This window comes from Ursus maritimus, unplaced genomic scaffold, assembly GCF_017311325.1.
Source record: "Ursus maritimus isolate PB19 unplaced genomic scaffold, ASM1731132v1 scaffold_24, whole genome shotgun sequence".
NCBI lineage: Eukaryota > Metazoa > Chordata > Mammalia > Carnivora > Ursidae > Ursus > Ursus maritimus.
Genome location: NW_024424897.1, coordinates 3,341,310 through 3,362,295, shown reverse-complemented (window position 1 = coordinate 3,362,295; position 20,986 = coordinate 3,341,310). Strand labels below are relative to the sequence as shown.

Genomic DNA, 20,986 nt, shown 5'->3' with positions numbered 1-20,986 from the left:
CCCCCCCCCCCCCGGCGCTCCGGGTACGCCGTGCCCCGTTGGCCCCCAGCCCTCCCTCACGTGGCCTTCTCCTCCAGGAGGAGGCGGTGGGGCCCTGGTACCACCCAAGCGCCCAGGAAATCCAGCCCCTGTTTGCAGAGCACAGGCGGGAAGGGGACGGGCGGGGCTGGGTGAAGACGCACTGTTGCCTGGCGGACGCCTGGAACGGGGGCAGCTCCCTGCTCATCCGCGGGGAGATTCCGCCCGAGGTCGGACACGTGGCTGTGAGGTAGGTGAGTGCGTGGGGGCGACACCTGTGGGACCGTCCGCTTCCCCCTCGCCCCTGTCGATCACTCACCTGGGCCGATGGGCAGCAGTGGCCAGGAGGAGGACCGAGGACGGAACCGAGGCAATTCTCATTGTGGTAAAAAGCACATAACGTACAATTTACCGTCAAGCGTTTTTGAGCGTGTGGTACAGTAGCTTTAACTCTCTGCCCGTCACTGGGCCGCCGGTCTCCAGAACGTTCTCACCTGTCCCCACAGAACAGCTCCCATCCCCCCAGCCACCACACTCTGCTGTTTCTGTGGATCTGACGACCTCTGATGCCTCTTATAAGTGGAGTCCTGTAGAATCCCAGGACCGAGATTTGTCAGTCACGGGAGGGTTGCAGGCAGGCTGTTGTGTTCCGGCGGGAGAGCTTGGCGGGTATGGCCCGGAGCCAGCGGGGGGCTTCTCAGCAGCTCCGGTTGGCCGCTCATCCCAGGCCCTCCTCCGGCAGGTTATTCTCTCTGCAGGTCCCCGTGCCTCCCAAAGTTTTCCTGTCCTTGGTATATAAGCTAGAAGGGCCTTCGGATGTCGAGGTGGCGTTGGAGCTCACCACAGGGGACGTGGGCAGCTGCCATGTTGGTGGCATCTGGACGTTGAATGGTGAGGGGGGTAGGGCCCCGGCCTCCTGTAGGCCCCTCTGTTTCAGGGACACCTCAGGCAAGAGGAGTCTAGAAAGTGCACCGGGGTGTGGGGGAGCTGGGTGGGGGGCAGAGGACAGGTGCAGGGGCTATCCTCTGTGCTGCTGTGGTCCCGGCCCGGACAGGGGGACTCACCCGTCAGCTGAAGCCTCTGGCCCGCGGCCCCCACTGGGCAGCCCGGTGTGCTGTGTGGGACTGGGTCCTGGTTCCACAGAGACTTGGGGAACGGGTCTTCTGCCAGCCGCGGCATTGAGAGGGAGGGCATCTATGGGGGGCCAGGGGGTGCTCTCTGCCCTGTTCTCCTTCCCCCCCAAGTCCTCAGCCTGTCGGGCAGGCCATGGGCGCCTAGCGCCAGCAGGGGGTCTGATGGCCTCTGGGGCTCCCCCGTTTAGTGGACACCTCCCTGCACGGTTTCTTCCCTTCGGACTCTGCATTCTCAAGTCCCGGGTCTCCTCCCCCAGCAGAAACAAGCTCAAGGCACAGTCCCCGACCCCTCCGGGTGCCCCCCACCAAGCTGGCCAGATGGGTGGGCCACTGCGGCCAACAGCTCCGTGGGGGCTGGGTCCAGCGGTGAGTACCTTTCCTTCCTGAGTGAGGGGCTCTTGGTTCAGAAGCCCCAGAACTGGAGGGATGGAGGGGCCCTGGCCAACCCCCCTCCCGCCCAGGATGCAGGCAGCCTCGGGGCACAAGCGCAGGACGCTGCTGGGAGCGGTCATCGTCATGCCTTGGGCCTGGGGTTTCCCATGGCCACAGGGTCCACTTTGGGATGGACCGCCTTTGCCGCCATGGTTCGGGGCCTCTGAGTGGAGGCGGGCTCCTCGTGACCGGCCCCTGTTGCCTCCCCAGCTGCTATGAGGTCAGCCTGCGGGGCTGCGTCCTGCGAGACCTCCTCGTTAGCTTCGCACGGCCTCCTGGCGGCCGGGAGGAGGCGAGCTTTGTCTGCCGCCTCGGGGAGATCCAGGTGAGGCGTCTGGGCACAGTGCGCTGGCCGAGGGCTCCCATCACGCAGGAGCTGGACACTCGCTCTGCTCAGAGGGCCAGTGGGGTGGAGGTGCCGGGGAGCGGGACCGTGCAGGGGCGGGCACCCCGGACCTCTGGTGGGCTCCGGGACTGGGGCGAGCCTTCTCTCTTCTGCCAGGTGGTGGATGCCAAGAGCCTGCTTGCCCCTCTGCCCCGGGTGCAGGCCGTCACTGTGTCCCGCGTGCGCTGGCAGCGGGCCATGCCTGAGGAGGAGGGCCCCCCTGCCCGGCTGTTGCTCGGCTGCACTCTGCACTGGTCCTACCTCCTCTCTCCCGTCCGATGCTTCCGAGTCCACTGCCGCACGGGGACCGGCGGTGGCTCTCCTGGTGGGGGGCCGCCGGGGCCGGAGAAGCCTGCACTCCTGGGCCTGGCCTTCGTCAACCAGTATCGGATAGCGGAGCTGCCGGTGGCAGCCGCAGGGCCCAGTGGGGACGGCCGTGTGGAGTTCCTGGTGGAGCCCGTCCCCAAGGAGGGGTTTCTGGTGCCGCAGGCCGAGTGGGGCAGGGCGGCCCTCCTCTACTCCATGCCCCACACGTGAGCAAGCATTAAAGCACGGAATCCCCCCACCTCGAGGCTCAGGCTGCTTCTGCGCTGGGGCCCCACGCCGTGTGTGGAAGCCCACGGGTGCCAGGGGGCCGCGGGCTGGCGCTGTCTGTGCTGGGTGCTGGTAACAGGAAAACCAAGAAGTCCCTCTGCTGGGTTGATAATTTCCCGAGATTAACGAATAATGAACTCTGTTCTGTTTTATCTCTGTCTGGAGTATAGATTCCCCCGGTACAAGTGACAGGATTTGGGAAAGCCAATCCCATAAACTCCACGAAGGGTGTTTCCTAATAGGCTGAGAGCCGCTGAGGCTCGACAGGCTTAAATGGGACAGGAAGCCTCTGAGTAGGCCCTGGAGACGATTGAGGGTGAGGACTGAGGGCAGAGGGTGGCAGGGGGTTGGGGGCTGCCTGCAGGGTGCTGGGACGTGGTGCCCTGGGGACTGGCCTGCTTCCCCTTAGGGCCGGGCCAGTGCCAGGTTGCACCTCCCCTGGGCCAGGTGGGCCACCCTAGTCCAGACCTTCCCATGTTGGGGCTGTCCCAGTTTACTGTCCCCATGAGCTAGAGCCATTTGTGGAGGCTTCCCGTCGGCCCTGTGGCCCGGGCTGTTGGTGCTGGTGAAGCTTGCACGGAGCCAGACTGTGAGCCTTGCTCTGTGTCCGCCTGGGGAGTGAGGCTGTCCAGGCTTGGGGACCCGGAGGCCAGGCAGGGCCCAGGAAGATCCTCGGGTGCAGCCTGGCCCAGCCTCGCTGTCACAGCTCTGCTGGGAGCTGTGGCCATCCGTTCCTTCACATCCTCCCGCCCCAGCTTCTCCCAGGGTGGGGCGGGGCTCAGGCCCCTTGAGTGTTAGCAGAGGTGTGTTGAGGACCCTCTCCACTGGGCCCTCTTCCTCTCTTGCCTCCTCTGTCTTCTAGCACCTTCCTTCCCTCTGGCTGGCTGGGGGCTCTGCATGGGGAGGAGGGGAGGGGGTGCGTGAGCTGGAGATGGCTCCTCCAGCCACACAGCTCTCCTGTTGACTCCTGGGCCACCGTGCTGGCCTCCTGGGGGTGGGCTCTCTGCACCCGCAGCCTTGGGGATTTGCCGCGTTGCCCAGCTCCTCTCTGGGCCTGAGCTATGTGCCTCGTTCTGGGGGCCTCTTACCCCAGGGTCTCATAGGGCCATTGATGGGGGGACTTGCCCATTTCTCTGCCCCCCACCTGCGCTATGCGATGTGGAGTGGTGCTAAGGGCCAAGACGCTCCCAGCTGGGGGGCCCACCTACTGGCTGGCCTCTGGTCCAGGCCCGGGTCCGCGGACCTGGTTATGCTGTAGGAAGGGGAGCAGCCACCAGGTGGCAGTGCAGCTACACGGCTTCTGCCTGGCCGTGCGGAATTGAGGAATCAGCCACGTCAGGTGGCCTGGGTAAACCTGGTCCCCAGGACAGCAAAGGGCGTGTCCCTCCAGGGCTGCCTCGATCTCCATCCCCCAGCCCAGGTGCCTCGTTCACAGGGGGACAGAAGGACATTTCACTCTCCGGGTCCCACACGTGGACTCGCCAGCGCGGTCTCCAGTGGGGAATGCGTTTGCCCAGCAGAGGGGGAGATAGTTCGCGCAGGACGGGAGATGCTCTGCTGACCAGCTGGGAAGCTCAGGTCACCCAGCTCCCCTGCCTGTCCCTGTGAGCCTGGACAGGGTGGGGGGGACCTGAGCCGCTTCCGCTTGGAGCTGCTCCCATCATCGTGTTCTTGGTTTGGGCCATTGGTTTGCTTTGAGCCTCCTGTTTTGTGCCGGGGGTGGGGGGTTGGCCTTGCTCCCTGTGTGGGAGTTGGGCGGGGCTGGGTGCCCGGAAGTGGGCAGCACAGCTGTACCGCTGGCTGCTCTCCGTTCTCGAAGACTGTTGGCCTTAAGGGTCAGTGCCCCAAACAGTTCATGCAGAGCAGGAGGGAAAATGTATAGTGGCAGTTACTTCCTCAGTGAGCAGGCGATGAGAGGTGAGGGGGTTAGCAGAGGGTGGCGTGCGGCGGGGGCTCCCACTCCCCGGCTCCCCGAGAGCACCGTCCCCATCCCACGGAGAGAAGAGGCTTGTGGGCAGGAAAATGAGGATGCTGGCATTTAGGCCCGCACCCCTCTGGTGGGTGTACTCGCTCTGAAATAAAGGATCTGATGTGAAACACGAGGAGTTCAAGTTGGTGAGCTGCGTCGTGGACGGGCTGCCTTGGTGTTGGATCGTGGCCCTGGCCCAGCCCCGCCAAGCCCAGGGCTTTGAAGCTCTTGGTCTGACTTCTGCTTTCCTTCCCAGTTCCGCTCCCTCTTCCGGGGGCTGGTGGGGATGGCGGCTGCCCTCCGCCGCAGCCTTCTGGGCATGGGGACCCACGCCCGAGGGCTTATCTTGAAGCAGCCCCCCACTCGCACGAGGAACCTCACATCACAGTGGCAGTGCCCATGGTGTGGCTGGGATCTGAGGGCCCTCCTCTCCAGGACGTCCCCAGCCCTGTCCCCTCGCCTGCCTGCACCGAGCAGGCCAGTGCTGGGCAGCACGACGACGTGAGGCCCGGCCGGGCATCTGTGCAGTAGCCGCAGCTCGGCTGGGAAGGGGCCTGGGTGCTTGTCTACCCCGGAAGCTACCACCCAACTTCACAAGCGACAGTGCGGCGCGGGGCCGTGGAGGCGGCTGGGGGAACGCGCGAGCCCTGCCTCCTGCTTGTTCTGGGTCTGTTCTGGGTCAAGGAGTCTGGAGGATTGGGACTCCACAGTCTCTGGCCCAGAAGGGTCTTCGGACTCCCCGCTGGGCATCCGGCAGAAGGCAGGCGGTATCCAGGGACAGGCTGCTGGTCCTGGGCTGGCACTGGCAGGCGCTCGCTGTCCCGCCCCCCTCCACCCTCGGGCCCGGGGGGCTGCCAAATCATAAAGAGTCGTCCTGGTTTGAAGAAAGAAATCTTTATTAATAATCTTAATAATAATACTGTGGATTTGAATGGTCACACCTTGGAAGCATACAGAATGGTAAGAAAGGAAGCCTGGGGCCTGGCTGCAGTCCTAGGGGGGCCGGGAGGGCAGGGCCGGGGGTGGAGCTGCCGCGAGAAAAGGGTCTGGAGCAGCCGGGGGCTCTGGACAGGCCGGGCGGGTGGGGCTCTGTACAACAGGAATAGAAAAGGGGCTCATTTCAGGAGCTTCAGGAGCCGATGCTGCATATATAAAGTGAGGGGTGTTTTTTTGTTTACTTTTTAAGTTTCATGAGACAGTGGAGCCATGTTGGGAGCCTAGGTCTGTTATTTTTTGCTGCTTCCCCTACTCCAGTTCTCCCTGCCTGGCCGGGGGGCTTCTCCCTGCTGCCTACCTCTGCTCTCCCGCCGCCCCAGGACCTGACCCGGGCGCCGCTCCAGGCCTTTCCCCATTCCTCGCTCTTCTTGCTCAGGACTGGCCGTCAGCCCTCTGCTCCCCTGCAGGACGGTGGTGGGGAGGGCTCGGCCTCCCCTCCCACTGCCCAGGCCCACCTCCAGAAAGGGAACAGGAAACAGGCCAGTCGGTGTCGGAGCTGGTCCTCAGCCCCAAGGCCTCCACCCTCCCGACGCTCGCTCTTAGGTTCTAGGGGTGATCCTGGTCAGGCTGCCCGGGAGCCCCCTCATGTGGAGCGAGGGGGGCCTGGGTGCCCCATCGTTCTGGAACCGCGTCAGCCCTTGGCGTTGGGGTCAGACCCCAGGGCGGCTGGTTGCACAGGCTCCAGTGGCCTGCAGACTCCCTCACCAGGTTTGTAGCACACGGTGTTGACGGCACGAGGGGTGCGGGGCCCAGACAGCCGGACACGAGGGTGACGGGCACAGGCTGAAGCCAGAGAGCCCGGGAATGAACAGCGCCCCCCCAGCACGCCCATCTCAGCCCAGCGGTCCCCTCCACTGGCATAGTGGGCAACAAAGGTCGAGTCCTGCTGGCGGCTCTCCCCCGCTCACGCCTGGGCCTGTTCCTCCGCGGGGCCCCGCGTGCCCTGGGAGTGGGGCGCTGGAAAGGAAGACTTGGTAGAGAAGAGGCCCCTTCCCTCCTGCGCTCCCCGCCGACCTTGGGAGGGGTGCTTCCCGCCAGCACGGGCCGGGCCGGGCAAGGCCCGGGCGCTCTCCTGGGCTCGGCGCCCTGCCGACTGCTCCCTCGCTGCGCTGTGCGGCGCCACGCGCGACTTGGACGTGCTGGATGCTTCTTGGTTTGGTTGGTTTTTTGTTGCTTGGATCTTAACATCTTTTTTTTGTTTTGTTTTTTGTTTTGTGATTTTTTTTTTGTTTTTTTTGTTTTTTTGTTTTTGTTTTTGCCCTTCATGGTCCAAGAAGGAAACGGTGGAAGCTTTCACTACAACAGAAACAGAAAGGCAGGACTTGCAGTTTCACGGAAGCAACTGCCAGGCGTGCTGTGAGGACGGAGAAAGCCCGGCGTGGGCACAGGGTGCCGGGAGGGGCGGGGCGGGAGGGTGCCGGGCCCCCGGGCCCTGAATTNNTAGCGCCTCCCCCCAGCCTGTGCCCCAGGCCCAGCTTCTGGGAACCCATGGTCCTGTGTGAGCTGAACTGAAAACAGACCTTCTCCAGGGCAGAGAGGGGGGACCGGTGGTGGGGAGGGGGGGCAGGAGCAGAAACCCCAGTGAAGCGGGCTGGCTCGCACAGCCTGTGGGCTCCCCTAGAGCTGAGCGGGGCGGGCAGGGGCCTGGCTGGCTCTGGGCGGACGAAGACAGAGAGCATGGTGGATAGACGGCACGGCACGGGCCACGAGGGGCCTGGAACGAGGCAGCAAGCAGGCGGTGCTCCGGGCAGTGGGAAGTGAGGAGCCCGGCAGCTGGGCCACGATACGCGCGGTCCAGCAGCCAACAACCCGTGTGCCCTGGCTGGTGGGGGACCCACACCCTCTAGCTGGTACCCAAAGCCCATCTCTGGCGTGCTAGGGGACCTGTTGCTTCCCTGGCCTGAGACACCTGGAACGGAGGCAGGGTGCTGTCCTGACCCGGGCAGCCTCCCCCATGAGGCTACCTGGGCTGTCTAAGCATTCCCTGCAGGCCCCGGCCAGCGTGTGCCCCCTGCCCTAGGGCCCAGTACAGCCCTGGGCATCAGGTGGCTGCCTGGCCGCCGAACTAAGCACCAAGCCTGTCTGGACGGGAGGCTGGCATTAAGGGCTGTCTTGCCGAGAAGGCCGGCGATGGGCCTCCCCCCATGCCTCACCTGTAGTCCCTTCTGAAATGTACCCTGATGGAAGGGGAAGGGGAAGGGCGCCGGGCCGGCCGGGACCCCATGTCAGGCGGTACTGAGGCGCCATCCTCGGAGCATGGCTGGAAGGGAGAGCCCGCTGCTGGAAGGAGCACGCGCGGGCCGAGGGCCCTCGGCTTGGGGCGGGGGTGTGCGGGGTATTTCTTCCTACATTTTCATGTCTTACAACAGAGGCTAAGTAAGGAGGCCCGAGGCCGGCGTGGCCGTGGCGGTCTCCGCCTGCACCGTGTGCTTGTGACTGCTTTGGCAGGAAACGTCCCCAAGAAATGCGAACCAGAAATATTGGTTCCAGCTGGATGGGGGTGAGGCGGGCAGACGTGGCTACCCCTGCGATCGGCTAGGGGAAGGTGGGAAGGGAGCACTGTCTTGGCTGGAAACCCCATGTCGGGTGGACTGGAGCTCCTCCTCACTCCCTGAACCCCAGGGAAGGGACAGTGGCTGTGGGGTCTCTTCTGTGGCTCCGCAGCCCCAGGGGATGGGAAGTGGGTTGCCCTGGCGGGCTCTATTGCTAGTTCTCGGGGAGGGGTCTTGTGCCCAGGCTAGCCCCTCCCGCTGTATGCATACCGTACCTGAAATGGCTTGGGGGCACAACGTCAACAAAGTCAAAATAGGGAGCAAGGTTTCAGACATACAGGGGTAACCAGGGTCAAAGACACACACGCCATCGTGAGGGGCAGGGAGACCAGCTGGCTGGAGGTAAACCCTATGGGCTTTGGCGTCGCGTGCCGCTGACTGGGGGGGGCGCACTGTCCTCCTGGTGGCTGTGCCTGGTTTTGGACTGCTGGGTTTGGTGTGTACTGGGCAGTCAGTGTGAATGCTGCTAGGGGCTGGGCCCTCTTGCTAGTAGGGGGTGAAGCGGCTGTACCCTCCTCGGCACAGGCTAGCCTGCAACATCAAAGATGACAAACAGCCAATCAGTACCGCCTTTCGGTCGGGGGGGAAAAAGCAAAAAGAGAAAAAAAAATAAGGAAAAACAAAAAGAAATCGCTAAATCCCGTTTTTTGCCCCCCTTATTAAGGTTTGCCTTGGGGAGAGCCGGTGCCGGTTCTCCTGGTAGCAGGGGGACCCTGGGCCTAGTCCCTTCCCTGGTGGGGGACGATGGGGGCCAGGGGGCTGCTGGGATCATGAGCCACAGAGCTCCTGGACAATAAGGTAGGAGATGTCTCTTGGCCACTCTCTTGGCTCAGGCCTGGCCCTTCCCTGGCCCCTTTCTCCTTAATGGGGGCGGGGGAGGTCCCAGCGCCCCAGCGGGGCTGCCTGCCTGGGGGTGGGGCAGGACTCAGGAGGGTAGAGGGGCCTCCTGCCAGGGTTCCCCAGGCCTTGGCTCCACGATCGGAGCTTTAGGGGTCCCTGGGGTCCCTGCTCCTCCCCCAGGTCCTCTTCTGGGCCCTCCGTCCTGCCGAGGAGGGCAGGTCTTTGGCTCTCTTGCTCCCGTGTCCCTGGGCTGCCCTGGACCAGGGAGGTCTCCAAAGGAAACTCCTCCCCACCAACCATTGTCAACAGATAAAGGAAAAAGGTGGCAAGTGCCACAGAAAAAACTTGGGGGAAAAAATAGAAAATCTTACAAATAAAAATGAGAACATAAGAGGGGCCCCTCTGTGAATGAATGAAAACTTCTAGCCAGAAGCCACACAGAGGGCCAAGCTGACCCTGGAGCCAAGGGGCCTCCAAACTACTTCTGGGGCCCCCATCTGGGAAGGGGGGGCGGCCCCCAGGACCCCGTTCTCTGGGGCTGCCGGCCATCACTGCAGGCTGCTTGGGAGGCCGGAAACTTGTTAAAAATCAAAAAAGACAACACAAAAATTGGGAGGGAGTAATCAAACCAAGGGAGAAGGAACGAGTCCCTGTTGGCTCTGGACCTCCTCCCTCCTTACCCTCCCCCGGAAAAATGTGTTCATCTTTGATGCTGGACGCCAAGCTAACTAAAAACTGACACTAACAGCCCCTGGGGCTAGGGGTGCGTGGGCACAGGAGACAGGTGTCCCCCGGAAGCAGATTTCCAGGTACAGAGTGAGCTGGGCTGCATGTGTCCACAGCTGGCCACACACACACACACATACACACACACACACAGACACACCGGCCCACACGCCTCTGGCTGCCTCGGGCCTACCAGGGGTGCGTGGGGGTGGGGAGAGCTGGCCGCAGTGCCACGGAAGGGTCTGGGGGGGAAGCCGTGGGCAGCCCTCATCCCTCTCCTTGATGTGAAGAAAAGGGCAGTGAGGGGGCGACAGAACACAGAAGGACTGCAGCAGACACACCCCCACGAGCAGTGCGGAGGCCCTGCTGGCCTCTGGAGCCTCGGAAAACTGGACAAAGCAGGCGTCCCAAGGTGCTCCCCAGAGGGCCAGACGTCCTTACTGGGCAGCTGCCCGTCTGGGAGGACCTGCCTTCCTCCAAGCCCCCGAGGGCACCAACGGGCAAGTCCTCCCCCAAACTCCCATCTAGGCCTTGGTCCTTCCGGGCACTGGTCAGAGGTCTGGGCCATTCTCCTCAGGGCCTGCCCACCCCATCCCGGCCGCGGCGCCAGGCCCTCCTTGTCACAGCTGGCGCGCAGGGCCAGGCCGCCCCCGCCTCCTTACCATGGTTCCGATGCTGTAGGTCGCCGCGGGGCCGATGGTGTGGTGGTAGGGCTCAGCGGCTGCGTAGACTCTGCCGTAACTGGGGGGATGAGCACAGGGACGGAGAGGGGGTGTGTGGGGGGGCGATGGGGGCAGGTGAGGGGCTGCAACGGGTCTCCTGCCTCCTCCCAGACATCTCATGAGCGTCCTCCAGTGCGGTCCCACCTCCAGCCCCCCCCCCGCCCCCGCACACCCTCCTCACCATCCTTTCTGCCCCCCTAGGAGGAAGTGTCTGGAACACAGCTGGCCACCCTCTCAATTCTCCCAGTGTCTGCTGACCCTGACAAGGGGCCCCAGGGAAGGAGAAAGGAGTCCTCACGGAGCTGCTTTGGAGGAAACAGAAACTTTGACCCCCAGAAGAACACGGGCAGGGGGCTTCGGAAAGGCTCAGAGCAGGATGGGAGGATGTGGGGGCGCACAGGGAGGTCACCACGAAGTAAGTGGCACTGTGTCCCCTTGATGACCTCCCTCTCACTCTATGGTGTGTGTGAAATGCCAGCTTCTTGTAGGACAGGGCTGGGCGGAAGGGCCTGCTGTGCACCCCCAAAGCTCCCTCCGCCACATGTGAGATGCCGCCAGAAGCTTTGGAAGGTGTGGGGCCGCGGGTGCCACTGGGCGGGAGGGAGAGGTGGTGAGCAGGCAAGAGCCCACCACGTGCCAGGCACGGGGACTCCCACACGTCCCTAAACAGGGGTTCTGTGCCCATGTGCCAGGCCAGGCCACCTCCGGGAGAGCCCCAAGGACCTGCCCTCACGGCCCAGAGCACCCCCAGCCTCTGCGTGTGCCTGCAGCCGGGCCACACTGCCCACCTGTGTCGTCTGACCCCCGAGAGCAGGGCACGCTCGCTGCCTCTCTCAGCGTGAAGGGCTCTCGGACCTGGAAGCCCTGAGTGGGGTCAGAAGTGTGCCCGGGGCAGAAGAGGTGCCCAATTTCCCTGCTCACTCGGGGCCTCCAGTGCTCAGGGAGGGGGTCAGACCTCCAGGGCCGGGAATCAGAGGAGAACTGAACTGGGGGGGGGGGTGCCGCGGCCTCCCCAGCCACGCCAGCAGGAAGTGACTAAAGAAATCGGGGGCTCGCTGGCTCAGGGGCCTCGGACCTGCTCCCCTCTGTCCAGACCCTGCACTACAAGGGGGAGGCTCCCCCAGGCCTGAGCCGCGGGTAAGTCTTCCCGTCTGAACCCACCCCTTCAAGGGCCCTGTAGTCCTACTGCCCCTCTTCACCCGACCACTGTCCCAGCCGTACCTGTCGCTGTAGGCCGCTGCCGCCGCCGCAGGCTGAGCGTATCTGTAGGCTGCATAGCCCCCCTGCAGGGTAAGGGGGAGGGAGAGACAGCACAGGGGCTTAGTGGGGTGGACACAGCCTTTCAGCCTTCTCCGTGGCCAGGTGAGGACTGGCTGGCGCGGGGCCTGGGGGCACCTGGCTCTAGTCTAACGGAGGTCTAAGGACCACAGACTGTCAGTGGCGTGGTTCGAGGGGAGGCAGGGAGCACACACTTGACACGCACAGGGGGCACCAGTGATAGTCTGGCTGTGTCCATGGCTTTAACACACGTTCGGCGCCTGTAGCCCTGCCACCAGCCCAGTGAGCCCCTGACTTTGATGCCAGTGGGTGCTGAGAACCCATGGGTGACTCTGGGTACCATCCTGGATACTGGGAAGGGCCAAGGGCAAACTCAGATCACATCTTGGCCCTGGCATAAAGGGACCACTACCCAGGATGGAAGCAAGTTCTTGGGTGGGTCGTCAGCTGGGGCTCCAGGCTAGAGGAAGCAGTAGGGGCAGCCCCGTGAAGGGAAAGAAACACCACAGGACCCCACACACCCCTGCCTCCTGATCTGTCTCCGGGCCTCTGTACTACACATGGGTGCCCACGGGGGCTCACTCAGTGACCCCAATGTGGTTAGGGATACAGGAGAGTCACTCCTGCCCCCATCACCCAGCATCCTGTGGAGTGGAGAAGACGTGGGCACGGACGGCCCAGGCTCAGCTATGCCTAGGTCCCCAGGGACCCAATGTCCTGGGCACTCTCACCCTCCTGGGTCCCAAGGATAGGGAGGGATGGGTGGGGGAGGGGGGCCGGGAGGGGAAGACCCTGGAACTTAGCTGAAGGCCTGGACCACAAACCCTCCTCTACCCCTGCCCCCTCGGGGCTGCACTTACATAAATCTCAGCACCATAAAAGCCATCCTGATACACGACCCTGGAAGCAAACGGACAAGAGAGTGGTGGGAACGCTGGAGAGGTGGGGTAGGCCGGCTCCGCTGTCTGCTGAGGAGGGAGGGGGCAGGGTGCCAGCCCTGCCCATGGGACGGGCATTTTAACAAGCGTTTGCTCCAGGGCCCTGTTTCGGTATAACAATAGAGTAACACCCTCGCTGGTCAGCTTCTTTCTCCCGCAAAGCCAGGGGCCCCTCAGCCCACGTTGCTTACCCTCCCCCACCCCAGCCCAGGCAGCTGTCCCCCCCACAGGGGCAGAGGGCACTGGGCCCAGGGTAATGGACCGGGGAGGACTGAGCTCAAGGGCCAACCATGATCCCATTGTATCATCCAGCAAGATGCTGGGGCTTTTAAATGTCCCCCAAATGCCAGTGACCCTTGGTCCCCACGGCGGGGTGGGGCTGGGGTAAGATATGGGGGCGACTGCAGTGCGAAGGTCTGGGGGTTCCCACAGCCCCCCGCCCTGCAGTTCTGGAAAGACTGCCTAGCCCCTCTGGCTGCCCAAGGCCTCCCTCCCCACACCCCCTGGGCCTTTCTTCATGCCTCCCTCCCCGTGCCTCCCCAGGTACTCACGCTCCGTAAGCTGGGATGGGGGGCGGGGGCGGCGCAGCCCGAAACGTATTATACACGGCCCGGCCCCTACCCCGTAGGTGCGCGCCCCTGTAGGCAACGGCTGTGCCCGTGGTGGGGTAGGGGAACCCCGTCACTGCAGGAAAAAGGGCCAGAGAAGAGGCGGTGAGAGGGAAGGCAGGCCAAAGGCCCCGCCTGGGCGCAGACACACCTGGCCCCGCCCAACCACATCTGCACGACCACGCCCCTACGCGCNNNCAGGCCACGCCTCCCACCCGCCCGGCCCTTCCCACCCAGAATGACCGCTCCAGCCTGTACCTGCATAGAATTCAGGCCCGTAGACTGCACCTACCACGGGATTGAGCTTCCAGCCTGGAAGAGAAGCAAAACCCCAATCACCGTCTTCCCCATTCTCTCCCCACCTCACACTATCCTGGGGGCCTCCCACGTAAGGCGGGGCCTCTGCAGACTGCTGGCCAGACCCCCTCCCTCTGCAGACAGGGTGAGTAGAGACCCCGGCTCCTCTCGGGATGCTGCTGCCTCATTGGGTCTGACCTTCTGCTCCCTAAACGCCAGGGACCAAGTCACTCCTGACCCATCTGTCTGGCTGTCTTTGTGCTTCTTTTCCAAACTATGGCCCTCCCCAGCCTGCCCCGGGCACCAGCCCAGCAGCCTGGAGTCTGCTGTCTCTGCAGGAATTAGGAACGGACATCTGCAGGCCCACAGCCGGGGTGAGGGGTGCGGCAGCGCCCCTGCTTCGACAGAGCCGTCATCGGAGCGCTGTCCCTGGTGGGAGCCTTGGCTGCCTTCCAGGAGGGTCGGAGGCTGCCGCAGCCTCCCGCCACCTCCAACCCCAAAGCTTCTGTGCTGGGGTGGAGCTCTTTCCCCGCTGCCCAGTCCTGCCCTGGCCATTCCCAGAGCAGCCAGTGGGACGGCCTCCTGGGGAGGAAAGGGCCTCAGGATTGGAGGTAATAATAAACAACTAACATTTCCTGAGCGCCTCGCCGAGTGCCATGCCGTTCTAAACCCAGCCGATGAGGCGGGTGTCACACCGTCCCGTTCTCCGGATGAGCCAGTGGGGGCTCAGGGAGGTGCCGCAGCCTCACAGCCCAGAGCGGCAAGTGGCAGAGCCAGAGCCCAACCAAACCCACATTCCTGGCCATTCCCCGCCCCCCCGCTGTCACCTGTACCCGCCAGCTCTCCCTCTCTGCAGGTGGGCCGGCTCACAGCTGCTGGCTCTGGGCCCTCGGCTTCTGGACCCGTCTTCCTCTCCCACCAGGGACCCAGGTGCGGGAGTGAAGCCTGCTTCCGTCTGAGGCCACTGGGGGTGGACACCAGCTGGCTTTGAGGGGGCTCTGGCTCCAAGTGCTGGCTCAGACAGCACAGGTATACTTGACCGAGCCCGCCCCCGCCCCCCAGTGTACCTGCTCCTATGTTTGCAGTGTGCCCCAAGGCCCAGCTCCATATCCCTCTTGACTTTGTGAGGAGGGACAAGAGGGACTGAGCCCACTGGCCAGCTAGCCAGACACCTCTGGAGAGTGTGGCGAAGGGCGAGACTAGGCCATTAGCGTCGTCGGACTCTACCCGTGAGTCTCATACCCAAATTCTAACATTCCCACTGCTGGGCGGGTGGCCGGGAGGCATTCAGGACAGAGTGTCCGCGACCTTGTTCCTCCCGGGGGCCCATTCTCCACACTTTCCATGAGACCGTGGGCCACCTTCCCTCCCCGGTCCACCGTCACCTGACCGGCGTGTCTGTGTCTGAACGTTACTGAGACTCTGGAACATTCTCTGAATCCCAGATCAGGAGGGAAAACGTGTTTCATCTCCTAAAAAGAACTCCAGTCCCAAGAATTGAGTCCTTAGTGAAAACCCATGATGAAGCAGAGTCCTGGAGCCAATGACCCCAGCCCACCTCCCCTGGGCTCCAACCCAGTGGCTTTTCTGGGTCCATTCTTGGAGGCGAAACTTCTCTTGAGGTGGTCCTGGCATGTCCACCTGCCGATTCTGGAATCCTGGGTGTCTCTATCCATCACTCTGGCTTCCTGGTGCCTCCACTTGCTGCTGTGTGGGACCCCAGATGACAGAGGCAGCCAGAGACCCACCTGGGTGGCTCCTTTGTTTCTTCTGTAAATAGTCTTAACACCTGGTCAAACCTGGCAAGCTTGACGGTGGACACTTCTGCCCCCTGCAATTGACGAATCTCTGAGTGTTCTGGGGTGTTCTAGAGTGTTCAAGCCACACTCCCAGGCCTCCAGAGCCCACACGCTGTGCTTCACTGCCAACCCACAGAGAACCTGGGGCCGGCCCACTGTGGCCCTTGTCCCTCTTGCTCAGGCCGGTGAGGATGCTTCGGTGACACCGCTGCCGTGAGCACTTGTCCGTTGCTTGTTGTGCAAGCAGTGCTGGTTCCGTGCCCGTCCTGTGGCAGGAACGCAGTGGTTCAGGGGTGGACTCCATTCTGAATTCCGTGCTTCCTGACATTCTCGGTCCGGCCCAGAGAGCAGGGGGTGTGGCTCTTGGGTGAAGTGGTCATCTGGCTCCCGGTGATCATCGGACCCTCTAAACACGTCTGTCTACTTCGCCTTCCCGTGCCAAGCACTCAACGGAAGCTCGGGATGCTGGCAAAGCCAGGCGCCTCCAGATGTTTAGGAAAAATTTGAGCTTTCATAGTCCTTAGAAAAGGAGGATGGGAACCCTCATAATCTAGTCTAAATGGGGCTCAGCCAGACCCCTGGCCTGTTCCAGGAGGGCGTATGGGGGGGGCCCTGCTGGTGGGTCACGTGGCAGATCCCCCCCAGCGTCCTGCCCGTTGCTGGCCTGTCACCTGAGTCCATGTGTTACAGGAGGGCTGGGGGTGAGAGGCCGAGCCCGCCCCGCAGGGAGGCTCATCCCGCTGGGAGCAGGGCTGTCACTCCCTGGCATGGGACGAGCTCGAACAGGCCCCAGAGCGCTGCCGGCTACATGCAAACCCATCTGCGTTGCCGGGTGCAGTCAAGACACGAAGCGGCCGAGAGCCACCCCTCCACTCAGCCTCCGTGGTTCTGTCTTCAAGGAGGACCGGCTGCTTCTGCTCGGGTCCGGCGCGTGCACGTGAGACCACTTAGTGGAAATCGCATTACGGACCGCAAGGCTCCCCCTGGGGCCTCAACCTTCCAGCGTCCGAGGCGGGGGAGGGAACTAGCCTCATCATCTTCACATGCACTGAACACTGAGAACCTCCAGCCCCGGCGCTCCCTCACTGCTTAGAAACTAAGTAAGAATCCAGGAAGTGGCCACACCCACTGTGCCCCAAGCCTGTCCACGTGGTTTCTGGGTGCCCTGCGTGCTTGGGAAGGCCCAGGCGTCTTGCCAACTGTGTGGGTGGCGCGGGCGGCCCCAGCCCTCCTCCCGCTTCGGCCAGTCCACCCCCTGCTGACCCGGCAGAGCTGGGACACGAGGGGGCACTTGGCACCCAGGGAGATGGGCCTCTAGCGGCCGAGGCTCCTCGAGGGCCCGTGTCCGGGCCGATGGCCCCTGCAGCCTCGCCGCGGTCCTGGGCCCCTTACCGTTAGTGTAGGGGTTCGCAGTCTTCTTGTTGGTCATGACGCGGGCTGTGGCATTATTGACCTGCCCAGAGAGAAGGAGGGAGAAGCTGAGGGTGAGGGGAGCGTTAGCCTCCTTGCAGACCTCTGGCCACCCCGGTCCTGCTCTGCACTGCTCCCGCACGGCCTCACGGAGGGGGCTGGAGGGCTAGGAGGAAGGCCCAGGACAGTCTCTGCTGCCAGCCTGGCTCCCCCACCCTGGCCTGCCCTCCTCCCAGGCCTCCCCTCTCCACTGTGTGGCCCCCACTCCAGGGCGCCTTGGTCTCCACTGCTCCCAGCCCTAGGCTCAGGCACCATGTCTGGCCCGCTGGTTCTTGCCCTTCACACGATGCTCCCACGAACCAAGCCCCAGTCTCTCTCCGGCAACCCAAGGCCACTGGAGAAGCTGGCTGGTGGACTCCCCACAAAGTGCTCTCAGCACACTGACAGACCGGCCCCCACGACATTCTGTGCTGCAGAGGCCTTCCTCGTCACGGGCACCCCTCTCGTGGGGGCAGCACGCTGTTCCTGAGGCCAGCAGAGAGCTCCTGAGGGTCCCGTCGGGAGCAAGGCCGACGGGAGAGGGGGCAGGCGGGCGCCACGGGGGTGGGTCTTAGCTGTCTGGAGATAGGACCTATCTCCTATCTCCAGACAGCTAAGACCCTCCCCCTGGAGGACCAGTAGAAAGGCAGGGGAAGGCCTCTGTGGAAGGAAGTAGAGAACAGGGCAGTGGTGGTGCCCAGGAAAGGAGTTCAGGCCATTCTGCCTGCCCCACGCCCAGTGTGAGTGTCTGGACCTCGGGCCACATCTTTAGGTGCCTGCCCAGCAAGAACCAGAGCCTGGCCCAGGTCAGTGCGTCCAGTACTTCTGCTTCCGGAAGCCCTCCCCCCAGGCCTTTCCACTTCTCTTCCCGTGGACTATGCACTTGCTGCTGACCCCCCCCTCTCTGGCCACCCCTCACTGCCCTGCCTGTCCGGGAGCCCAGTTCCCAGACACCCAGAGCCACAGCACTGGTGGGGGGGATGGGCAGCCCACCAGAAAAGGGGCAAAGGGGGTTGAGGGGGGCCCCTGGCCTCCTCTCTCTGCTCCTCTGGGCTAGGTCCCTTCCTGGCAGCTGGGGAAGGGGGAGCTGCGGCTCCCTGGTGGGAGGGCTCGGGGATTGACAGCACTTCCCGGGGGGGGGGGGCAGACTGAGCTGGCTGTGGTCCTTGGAGCTGCCAAGCCTTAAACACAAGATTTCCGGGGCTCCTCCCAGGGTCTGGCCTATTTCCGCAGTTGGGGGGCCTCCAGAAAGCAGACGGAGGGGGCCTTGGGTGGGCCCGCGAGGGGTGGCAGGAGATGGGCTGGGCTCTGGCCTTGGCGTGGCCCTGCCCTGGGAGGGCCCTGGCCCCACTCTGCGCAGGGTGGCCGCGGGGCGGGGAGGGGCCTGGGCCACAGTAGCGGTTCTCAAGGGCGCGGCCTGCACAGCACACTTATCTGAGCACCTCAATTTTCCGTCCCTCTACGATCGTCCCATTCAGCTTCTCCCGGGCTCGGTCAGCATCTGAGCTAGTTTCAAAAGTTACAAACCCAAAACCCTGTGAGCGGAGAAGGACAGACACGGAAAGAAAGGATGAGAGGGAGGAAAACATAGGAGGAGTGGGGTGGGGGGCAGGGCAGTGGGGGGTGGGGAGAGAAGGGGGGAGAGAAAGAGAGAGAGAGAGAGAAAGAGAGGGACTGAGTCAGGTGAGTTGAAGGAGAGGTCGGCAGCCCAGAGGCCTGCCCTGGTGCCACTGGCAGGATGCCCAGGAAGGGTAGGGCCCCAGGCAGGGGCAGCTGCTGGCCTAGCCCAAGTCCGGCCTGAGCTGACCGCCTGGCACCACCCAGAGGACAGGCCAAAGCTCCAAGAGAGATGCTAACCCGGCCAGGGGCCAGGACTATCATCCTGATGCCCCCTGGGGGGCAAGGCGGGGGTGGTGGTGGTGGTGGTTCAGGACCTCCCGGGGGTACCCCATCCCTTCCCCCCAGAAGCCTGCATGGGGGGGTCTTCCCTTGTCTGAGCAGGGAGCAGGGCTCGTCTTTGCCGGGCCCCCTCACGCTGCCCACCCTGTAGCCGCACCCCAAGCCTCCGGCCAGCTCCCGGCCAGGCCGGCGGGCCCCCCAGAGGAGTGGCTTGGCTGGCGGGGGCGGGCGCAGACAGAGAGGTCCTGGCAGCTCCGAGAGAAAGAGGCGTGGCAGCTGCGGCAACAACACAGACAGCGGGGACGGGGCGGGGAGGGGCGGAGGAGCGGGGAATACAAGCACCCGTGTAGCTCAGGGGTCCTCGGGCGCGAAGCTCTCCAGGAAGGAAACGCACATGTCACACGTTAGCCTGGCGGGGCCTACAGCGGCGCTGTAATGGTGGCGGCCTCTGGGCGGCACCCACCTTGGAGCCCCGCTCGTTAAAAATGATCTCCACGTCTAAAATTTTTCCGAATTGCTGCAGAGACAGAGAGGGGGGGTGGGGAGACAGGGGAGGATGGGTTAGGAGTGCCCCCCAACCCTGCGTGCCTGCTTCCCAGGAGACCCTCAGCTGCTGCCCTGGTCTGGCCCTCTGCCAGGCCCCACCCAGCCTCCTGCAGGGAAGAAGGGGGGCTCTCGGTGTAGCACGGTCTGAGGACAGGAGACCCCTCCTCAGGTTCTCATGGAGAAAGCGTTCCCTACCTGTCCAAGGGCCAGGTGGGGGCTGAGAACCGGGGAAGGGGGCAGCCTCCCCCAGCGTCCCTCTCCTCTCCCTGCCTGGACTCTGCCCCAAGTTACTGACGGCCACCTCTAATTCACACTAAAGGGTAAAGGGCTATGAATAGGTCCTTCCCAAACGGTGGGGTGCTGGAAGGGGCACAGGAGCCGCTGGGAGAGACAAAGTGCCATGGAGGGACCCCATACTGCCAGCAGCCTGTGCTGTCTGGGGCTGGGCTCTGTGGGATACAGAACAGCACTGACCCCAAACTCCTCTACCTATCTCGGACGTGCTGGCCAGGCAGGCCCAGATGCTGTGGTTGGGCCCTTCCTGCCCCATCACTGGCCCAGGACCCCCAGGGGCAGCTCCGGCTCTCTCACTGTCACATGAGACCACGGACCTGTGAAACCAAATCCCTGAAACCGGGTCCTGAGAGGCCTGTCCTGTGGCCTCCAGTGTGTGTAACCGATGGGTGCCCCCTGCATCCCACAACACTTGGAGCTGGGTGTCAAAAGCAGCAGTGACGTGACACAGACAAGACAGCAATGCAATCCCAACTCTGCTGAAAGCTGAAATGGGCAAGCTGACGCCCCGGTGTGGGGACGGGCGAGCTGACGCCAGTCAGTGCCCGTTGCATGGGGACAAGTGAGGGATAAGGACCGAGGGTCCTGCTCAGGGCGAGCTCTGTAAGGCAGCTGCTTTGAGTGGGGGCTCCAGGCTCAAAGAGGCTGGCAGCAGCCTGGCCCAGGCCAAGAGGAGCTGAGCCCTCTCATTCCAAACCCCTTCAGTCCCTCCCTGTGTCTAAGCTCCATGTGCGATGGGGCCTGGCCTCCAAGAAGGGGGGTGGCTATGTGGGGCAAGGTGTGGGTGCTGGGTCCCTCCTGAGGCCACCCTCTGAGCACCTCCCCTTTGACAAATCCCACTTGGGCGGTGGGTGGCGTGAAGGCAAGGCTGGGGTTCAGGGGCCAGAGCCTGCCTAGCTTGTGGCAGGGGTGAGGGTGGGTGCCGTGCTGGCCGTGGGGAAGAGGGTTCAGGGTGAGGGAAAAAACGTGGGCCAGGCACACGAGGCTTCCGTGGCTGCACTGTTCTCGGACGAATGGCTTGGCCGCTGCCTGCTCGGCCCCCCACGGGGCAGCCCAGCACCTGGTGGGCCTCGGCACCTGCGTGGCGCTCAGGTCAAGCGGCAGGACAAAGCAGCCACAGGACGGAAGGCCTGCCCTGCACGTTCTCACAGCCACACTGCAGCTGGCCGAAATCCTAAAGCACAAAATCTGGGAACCGACCGGGAGAATCCAGGGAGCAAATGAGCCTGCGCTGGCTTCCCACGGTTGGAGCACTCGCCCAGAGCCCCATGGACACAGGCCCAGAGAGGTGGAGTGCTCAGCCCGCAGCACACAGGACAGGCAGGGGGTGGGCCATCGCTGGGAGTGAGGCCAGGGGGCTAGCTGGCCCTTCGGGTGGCCTCTGAGGGCACAGGGGTCCCTGGAGCCCAGGGAAGGCTGCTGGGACTACACAGTAATAGCCGAACTGGCACTGGCCTCAGCCCCACGGGGACCCTAAGCCCCGAGGACAGCGGGTGCGGTGGGGGGGGGGG

The 20,986-nt window shown here is 63.7% G+C and overlaps 2 protein-coding genes across 7 annotated transcripts in view; one reads left to right on the top strand and one right to left on the bottom strand.

The window, feature by feature from the left end:
• ENGASE (endo-beta-N-acetylglucosaminidase) overlaps positions 1-4,659 on the top strand; it is an 11,269-nt gene extending 6,610 nt beyond the window's left edge. For 2 of the 5 annotated variants that reach the window (XM_040640091.1, XM_040640094.1), the window contains 5 exons: positions 78-268; positions 761-909; positions 1,409-1,517; positions 1,794-1,908; positions 2,086-4,659. In XM_040640091.1, the coding sequence (XP_040496025.1) occupies positions 78-268; positions 761-909; positions 1,409-1,517; positions 1,794-1,908; positions 2,086-2,505 (984 nt within the window). In that variant the 3' untranslated portion in view covers positions 2,506-4,659. The remainder of the gene's footprint in view (positions 1-77; positions 269-760; positions 910-1,408; positions 1,518-1,793; positions 1,909-2,085) is intronic. The other 3 variants (XM_040640092.1, XM_040640093.1, XM_040640095.1) reach the window with 3 other exon arrangements.
• Positions 4,660-5,396: 737 nt separating this feature from the next.
• RBFOX3 (RNA binding fox-1 homolog 3) overlaps positions 5,397-20,986 on the bottom strand; it is a 22,241-nt gene continuing 6,651 nt past the window's right edge. The window contains exons 3-11 of one of the 2 annotated variants that reach the window (XM_040640089.1): positions 19,099-19,152; positions 18,179-18,271; positions 16,680-16,740; positions 13,450-13,503; positions 13,135-13,267; positions 12,506-12,545; positions 11,589-11,650; positions 10,308-10,386; positions 5,397-6,823 (exon numbers count right to left, since the gene is read on the bottom strand). In XM_040640089.1, the coding sequence (XP_040496023.1) occupies positions 6,821-6,823; positions 10,308-10,386; positions 11,589-11,650; positions 12,506-12,545; positions 13,135-13,267; positions 13,450-13,503; positions 16,680-16,740; positions 18,179-18,271; positions 19,099-19,152 (579 nt within the window). In that variant the 3' untranslated portion in view covers positions 5,397-6,820. The remainder of the gene's footprint in view (positions 6,824-10,307; positions 10,387-11,588; positions 11,651-12,505; positions 12,546-13,134; positions 13,268-13,449; positions 13,504-16,679; positions 16,741-18,178; positions 18,272-19,098; positions 19,153-20,986) is intronic. The other variant, XM_040640090.1, reaches the window with a different exon arrangement.